Genomic DNA, 7,663 nt, shown 5'->3' on the forward strand with positions numbered 1-7,663 from the left:
GGAGGGGGAGGAGGAGGTTACACAGGGGTCCCTCGTGCAGTGGATCAAGGCTGGGAAGTCCAGAATGGCTCATGGCAGCTTTGAAGCAAAGGGGAGACTCCCTTGGGGGCCAGAGAGAGGAATAAAAGGAGGCTTTCCTCTTCTGAGGCTGGAGGAGTTGGGGGTGTGCCCTGCCTCAGTTTCTACTCCCTTATCCACAGGAGTCAACAAGAATATCGGTGACCGAGTTTGGCCCGGGCTCGCTGAGCACAGCCAGCCCCCCAGCCGTGGAGCTGAGTCCCCCTGTCGGGGCAGCTTGCCTGGAGAGCCTGCCACTGCTGGACGCCAGCCTGGCCGAGGGACCCTCCGTGCCCAGGGACTCTCTGGAGCCCCGTGTGTCCACAGAGCACACGAATAACAGGATTGGTGAGTTGGCCGGTTTGGGGGTCTCTGGTATGGCTAGTGAGAGGTAGGGGACAAGGATTCTGGGGCCTAGATGGGAAGCAGAAGGCCCTGGGGTCCCCCCCATACCTGTGAAGTCAAGATGGTGGCAGGAATGCTTCATGGGGCCATGGAGAAAAGTCAAGCATTAGCCTGGGCCGGGCGCCAGTGGCTCGTGCCTGTCATCCTGACTACGCAGGAGGCTGAGATCTGAGGATTGTGGTTCAAAGCCAGCCCAGGCAAGGAAAGTACGTGAGACTCTTCTTGAGCTGAAGAGCTGAGGGACAGCGCCCAGGCCCAGAGTTCAAGCCCCACAACCAACCAAAAACAAACAAACAGCCTGGCATTGCTGGTATTCAAGCGGGGGGGGGGGCTCAGACTGTAGGAAGACAGGCTGGCCCCTGACAGCTCTCCACCTTGCACTACCATGGCGTCCTCAGGGCGCACAGGCCCGGCTGGCCCCCAGCTTGGACGAGCGTCTGCTATGGCCCCTACCTCTCACCATCGGTACAGCCAGAGGTTCTCTGGAAGATCTAAACCTGCCCACACTCCACCGCTTCTTCAACCCCCATCACCCATAGGATTCCAGACCAAAGGAAGAAATAGGAGGCAGGAAAAGTGGGGGAGCAGAGGCAACGTTTATTTGAAAGTGGGTATAAGGCCCCAGGGAAGCTGAGGAAAAGCCTCTTAGCTACCAGTGGATTAGTACAAGCCCCCAAGGAGGAGCTTCGGCTGGGAGGGATGCTGCACGCCTGGTGAGGTCCTGTCCACCTGCTTCCTGCCCAAGGAGGAAGAGGAGGAGAAGGAGGGAGAGGAGGAGGGGGAGGAGGGGGAGGAGAGTGCTGGGTCTAAGGGGGCAAGAAAGGGACCGGAAGTCGGGAGTCTGCCTGCAGTGCTCCCTGGGTCCCCCTTTTTTATCCCTCTGGGTGCGTCTCAGCTGTCCTGGCTCTGGTTGGGTCACTGCCCACCTCACCCCGAGGCCAGGCCCTGGCCAGGGCATGCTGCAGCTCACCAAACTGCTGTCTGGCGCCATCCACCTGTCCCTTAGGTCTGCCATTCAAAGCTGGTCGGGGCTGGCTCCTTCCCGCCGGACTGCACCTGACCACTCTCTCCCGGACTAAAAGTTTCTCTAAATGTTCCGATCCTTCCCTCAGGCTAAGCTGCTTCTGCAGGAGCCACTTCCTGGCCGAAAGCAACCAACTCCTTCCCCCCCCCCCCCAGGCTGGCAGATTCCAGATGTTTTCTGTGCTTCCCCCTCCAGGGAGCCTTCCCCGCCCTCTCTATGCTGTGGCATCCCTCATCTGTGCATCTTGACACCCAGGCTTCCCCGTCCAGTGTCCCCACTCTTTCTCAGCTCCACCTGGCTGGGAGGCCCCTGGGGCAGGGCCTCCCAGGGCCCCGCCTCCTTATCTGGAAAGGTCCCTGGGCCCTGGGACCTCTGGTGGGTGCTGCTAGGGAGAGCTCCTCCGGGCAGCCTGCCTCAGGAACCAGTGTCTGCAATTGTAACCGTAAGCCAGTGTTTGAAAAGCATCGGAGGAAATACCATGAGGCGCCTGCCGCTTTCCTGGGAAGTCCAGGCTCAGGGCCTTGCTGGGAACTCAGGGTGAAGCCCTGGGAGGAGGGGAAGAGGCCCCTAGCAGCTCCAGCTCCAGCTCCCTGCACTGGCTCAGCCTTCCCAGCTGCGTGTCCCACCCCAGCAGGCTGGGTAGGGAAATGTGTTGGAGGTCCCCTGCACGGGACACCAGGCCGCAGATGACTCCTGGTGTGGACAGCGTCCCAGGGGAGCAGCCTCTGCTAGTTCTCAAACAAGACCCAATTCCCTGCCCTCCTCAACTCCTGCCGGGCCCAGATACCTCGGGGGACCTGTGACCCCCACGGTGGGGGTGGGCAGGCCAGGGCCTTGGCCTGGCCCCAGCTTTGGCCTTTTCTGACCAGCCCAACACCCTCTTTTCCTCCATGTGTCTCCCCTCCTCTCATCTGTTCCCTCTCTATTCTCCCCACAGCCTGGGGACCCCTCAGCCATGGCCTCTGCCTCCTAACCCCACCGAAGGGCCCCCAGATCCAGGGCCACGGGCCTGGGCGGGGATATGGGGTGGAACCTGAGCTGCTGCTCCTGTGGGGTGGGTCTTGGGGGACACAGCTTGTCCCCTGTTCTCTCCGGTCCTCTGTTCTTTCTAGTAGGTCTCCCTTTCCCTATAATCCTAGCTATACAGGAGGCTGAGATCTGAGGATCGCAGTTTGAAGCCTGCCCAGAGGGCAAAGTCTGTAAGACTCTCACCTCCAATTAACCAGCAAAAGGTCAGAAGTGGGAGGTGTGGCTCAAGAGGTGTCCTGCCAGCCAGCCTTGAGCAGGAAAAGTGTAGCAGGAGTGCAGGGCCCAGCACTAGCATAAAACAACCCAACAAACAAAAAACCATAGACAGGCCACGTGCCAGTGGCTCATACCTGTCTGTAATCCCAGCTGTTCTAGAAGCTGAGATCTTAGGATCGAAGTTCAAAGCCAACCCAAGTAGGAAAGACCCTGAGACTCTTATTTCCAGTTAACCACTAGAAAACGGGAAATGAGCTAGGTGCTGGTAACTCATGCCTATAATCATAATTACTCAGGAGGCTGAGATCTGAGGATCATGGTTCAAAACCAGCCAGGGTAGGAAAGTCTCTGAGACTTCTATTTCTAGTTAACCACCACAAAGCCAGAAGTGGAGCTGTGGTTCAAGTGATAGAGCACTAGCCTTGAACACAAAAGCTCAGGGACAGCCCAGGCCCTCAGTTCAAACCCCAGGACTGAACTGGGAACCAGTGGTTCACTTCTGTAATCCTAAACTACTCAGGAGGCTGAGATCTGAGGATCGGAGTTCAAAGCCAGCCTGGGCAGGAAAGTCCATGAGATTCTTATCTCCAATAGACGGCTCAGAAAACCGGAAGTGGTGCTGTGGGTCAATTAGTTGAGTGCTAGCCTTGAGCTGAAGAGCTGAGGGTCAGTGCCCAGACCCAGAGTTCAAGTCCCGTGACTGACAAAAAAAAAAAGACTGGCATACACACCAAAAGCCAGCACTGAGTGAAAAAACCAGGGAACAGCATTCAGGCCCTTAAGTTCAAGCCCTAATACTGAGGCAAAACACACACGCACACACACACACACACACACACACACACACAAACTGATACTAAACAATGAGGTTGGGGCGCCAGAGTCTTGTGAAAATCTTTTTGGGGTTCCTGAATCTGAGGAGTGAAACTGGGCTTCACTAGGCAGGAGACCCCACCCCAGTCTCGCTCTCAAGTTCCCTCTTGAGTTTCCCCATTCAATCTTCACAGCCCAGCGCAGCTGGGAGCCAGACCCTGGCCTGAGTGTGAGCTGCTGGCGCGCTGGGCCTGCTGGGTAGAAGCAGCTGCCCTGGCCCAAGTCTAGGCTTCCCCTTCCCGGCTTCTCAGGCAGTGTGGAGCCGTCTGGGCCTCCAGTCTCCCGTTGGAAAGGCTACTCTGGCAGTCCCTACAGTGCAGTTGCTTATTAATTAGCGGAGTCCAGACCTGTGCAGCAGTGCCCAGTCCATTGGGTTTGCCTGAACTGGTCTTCCCAGCACCCCCATCCTCTTGCCTTGCAGAGAAAATCTACATCATGAAGGCCGACACCGTGATTGTGGGGACCGTGAAGACTGAGGTACCCGAGAGCCGAGGTCTGGGGGGGCCGGGGGAGCCCGAGCTGGAAGTGGACCACGCACCGCACTTCCCGGAGCAGGAGACGGAGCCACCTCCGGGCAGCGGTGAGGACGTCATGTTCTCCGTGGAGGAGGAAGGGAAGGAGGACTCCGGGCCCATGACCATGTCTGGGAAGTGAGGCCCGGGCAGCTGAGTGCCCCTTGAGGTCAGGGAGATGGAGGCCGGTGGGGCGTGAACGGAAGCACTGGGCACTTGGGATGGACCCGGGTGGGCATCCTGGCTTGTGTTCTTGCCTGACACCAGGAACTCATAGTCAGGACAGCACCCACCCAAGGAGGGGCCGTGAGGTTGGCTCCATGTCCCTCGCCAGCACCCCTGTGGCCTCTCCTCTCTCCCTGGGCCTCCATGGTAACAGCCTCCAGGCCTTGCTGGTGTGTCGCCAGCCCCCAGTTACTATGCACATGGCCAGGGTGGGTGCAGAGCCCGGCCTGGAGGGGAAGTGAGAGGTTGGAGGAGCACTCGCAGTGGGTGCTCTGCCCCCGGCCCGGCCCCCCACGCTCTCCCTGCCACCCTGCCCGGCTCCCCACCCAGCCCGGGCTCCCCACGGCTCCGCCACCACCATGCCAGACCCAGGATCAGTTCTCTGGTCTCAGAACACCTGTCATTTTGTGACTCACATGTCTAGAGACCCTATGGCTGCTGGAAGTCAACCAGCCCTGCTTGGCCTCCCCACACAATGAGGGGGGACCGCGGGCCTTCCTGGGGCCCTCAAGTACATAGTGGCGCCCCCTGCTGGGCCCTGAGATTGAAGACATGTCCTTACATCCATAGATTTTAAGTCACAGGACCCCCCACCCCCAAGCCCTGCGCCTGACGTTAGAAAGCACACCACCCCCTGCCCTTCCCTGCCCCCCCACAAAGACATTCAGCCCTTGCTGTGTCCTGGCCTGGCCTCTAACCATGATCCTCAGATCTCAGCCTCCTGAGTAGCTGGGACTACAGGTGTGAGCCACAGACACCTGGCCTCTCAACCTCTTCTAACAAACAAGCGATGGATGACTGGGACCAGCATGTGCTGCAATCTGTGGTCCGGAGGGAGGAGCTGGGAGCCTGGTTGTGCTCGAGGCTAGCTCTACAGAGGAACTGGGTCAAGAATCACGAGGGCAGGGACTTGTGAAATCACCCAGATGTTTTGGGGAAAGTTGTTGTGGCTTGGACATTACGAGAGGTGGTTTCACTCGGACCCAGATGGAGAAAGGCCAGAAAAGGCTTGAGTGGCCCCGGTGATGTTTGCCCAGTGGTCTTGTGCCAGGACTGAGAGGACAGTCATGTCCCCACCGCTGTGACGTGATAAGCAGAAGACACCATCTTCCTGCTGAGCAGGTGGGCCGGCCACCTGGACTGGAGGAGAGTCCCACACATGCACTATATTGCTTGTGAGATGGGGTCTTGCTGCGTAGCCCACACTGGCCTTCAACTCTCTATCCTCAATCCTCCCACCTCAGCCTCTTGAATACTGGGGTTACAGGCATGTGGCACTGTGATCACCTGCCACACATTAGAACAGAAGAAGATACTTTCTTCCCCAGTGACACTTCACAGCTTTCTATGCTGGTACCAGGGCTTGAACTCAGGACATTACCCTCTTGGGTGACTTTTTTCTTTTTGTCGGTTGTGGGGCTTGAACTCAGGACCCGGGCACTGTCCGTGAGAATTTGTACTCAAGGCTAGTACTTTACCACTTTGAGCCACAGTTTAGAGGTTAATTGGAGATCAGAGTCTCAAAGACTTTCCTGCTCAGGCTGGCTTTGAGCTGCAATCCTCAGATCTCGGCCTCCTATGTAACTCGTCTTACATGCATGAGCGACTAGTGTCTAAAGATCCATAGGGTCTCCCCAAAAAGTGAAGAACTAGAAATAGAGTGTTTGAAAACCTCTGAGCAGGAAGGGCCTCCTCCCCTAGGGCAGAGATTACTTCCGTTCACCACAACCCCCATACCCACAATCAAGAATAAGAGTGGGAGACCCGCTGGGCTCCTCCTCATGCATCCACGCAGGTTCTCCTGCATGTAGCTGCCACTCTGGTCTTTTGATGATGTGCAGAATAAAGCTGCTGTGGTGGTCAGACGGCTGGTGGTTTGTATAGACGGCTCCTGGGCCTTTGCAGGGCCGCCTTCCAGCCCCACGGCTTTAGCAAAGGAATCCTCCTCCTCCAACAAGCAGAAAGGCCTGTGCCTTGGGAGGCAGCTGAGGTCGGAGGGGGGGGTGGCGGGAGGCGGGGGGGGGTTGTATGTGATCAAACCTCTTACCTTGTGGGATACCCCCAAATTCCTCCAAACCAGTCTTAGGACTGGCTATTTGGTAGCTGTCTGAAATTCTGGACCTCTGCTTGCCATGTGCTGAGGACCCCTGTGGAGAGAAGGAGTCATGGTTCTAGAACATTCCAGACTGTACCATATTGCTGCCCATAGCCTTTTCCCCTTTCCTTCCCCAAACACTGGCCATGAGTGGAGCTGGGTTCAGCTGCCCGGGACTCCCGGTGCACAGATGGGCTTGCTCTGGGGGCCCGGGGACAGAGGAGTTGGGTCATTGCTGTATGCTATGGAAATCTGGGTCTGGAACGGGGCTGGACAAGAGAGCTTCCTTGAGGATCCACCTGAGCGGACCAGGGAGGCTCGGTGAGCAGGGAGAGGCCTGAGCATGGACAGCCCATAGGCCACTTCAAGGGACTCAGATTCTACCACAAGAGCACCACTGCATGCTTTGTTGTTGTTGGTGGTAGTGGTCGTGGGGCTTGAACTCTGGGCCTGGGCGTTGTCCCTCAGCTCTTCAGCTCAAGGCAAGCGCTCTACCACTCGAGCCACAGTGCCACTTCTGGTTTCCTTGGTGGTTCATTGGAGATAAGAGTCTCACAGACTTTCCTGCCTGGGCTGGCACAGGTGTGAGCCATCGGCGCCCGGCTGCATGCTTATTTCTGTTGTCCTGTTAAAGCCCAAGCATCTGGGTACTATGTCAGCCCAGAGTGAGAACTGCCAAACCTTGGGTGTCCAAGTTTATCTATTTCAGAGAGAGGCAAGGGGCACTTCCCAGCAGAGCTAGAGCCAGGATGCCGTTAGATGTTCTTTGTTTTCTCAGAAAGGCGAAGAGCTAAGATGACATTCTGGTGGCCTGGGCCGGGCCTCCTGTCCCCACAGGAGTGAGTGGACAGCCAGCCCAGTTCCTCTCTCCTCCAGAGCCGTCCAGGAGAGCAGACACCACACAGAAAAGTCCCAGGAGGCTGGCAGTCCCCGCTTGTTTTGGTGTTGAGCCTTCAGCACCTCAAGGACTGAAGAACAAAATTCTGCCTCCTTCTCCTGGTTAAGCAAGTGCAGGACCCACACAGGTGGGGAGGGGACATAAACCTCTGGCTTTGATGAGAGGAAATGTCAAGGGATTGTGGGTGAGGGGGGTGGTGCTGGGGTTTGAACTCGGGGCCTCTACACGCTAGGCTGGCACAGTCTGCGGAGTCTCGCTTCCCGTCCTGTTTTTCTTCTCAGGCTAGGATCTTCCCTCTCTCCCAGGTGGGTCCCTGAGCCCCGATCTGC

The 7,663-nt window shown here is 57.4% G+C and overlaps 1 protein-coding gene across 1 annotated transcript in view; it reads left to right on the forward strand.

Annotated features, from left to right (window-relative positions):
* Tnfrsf8 (tumor necrosis factor receptor superfamily, member 8) overlaps window positions 1-4,569 on the forward strand; it is a 36,674-nt gene extending 32,105 nt beyond the window's left edge. The window contains exons 12-13 of the mRNA XM_013031898.1: window positions 201-405; window positions 4,026-4,569. Coding sequence (XP_012887352.1) covers window positions 201-405; window positions 4,026-4,258 — 438 coding nt within the window. The 3' untranslated portion in view covers window positions 4,259-4,569. The remainder of the gene's footprint in view (window positions 1-200; window positions 406-4,025) is intronic.
* The last annotated feature ends 3,094 nt before the right edge of the window (window positions 4,570-7,663 follow it).

This window comes from Dipodomys ordii, unplaced genomic scaffold, assembly GCF_000151885.1.
Source record: "Dipodomys ordii isolate 6190 unplaced genomic scaffold, Dord_2.0 Scaffold6, whole genome shotgun sequence".
Lineage (NCBI taxonomy): Eukaryota > Metazoa > Chordata > Mammalia > Rodentia > Heteromyidae > Dipodomys > Dipodomys ordii.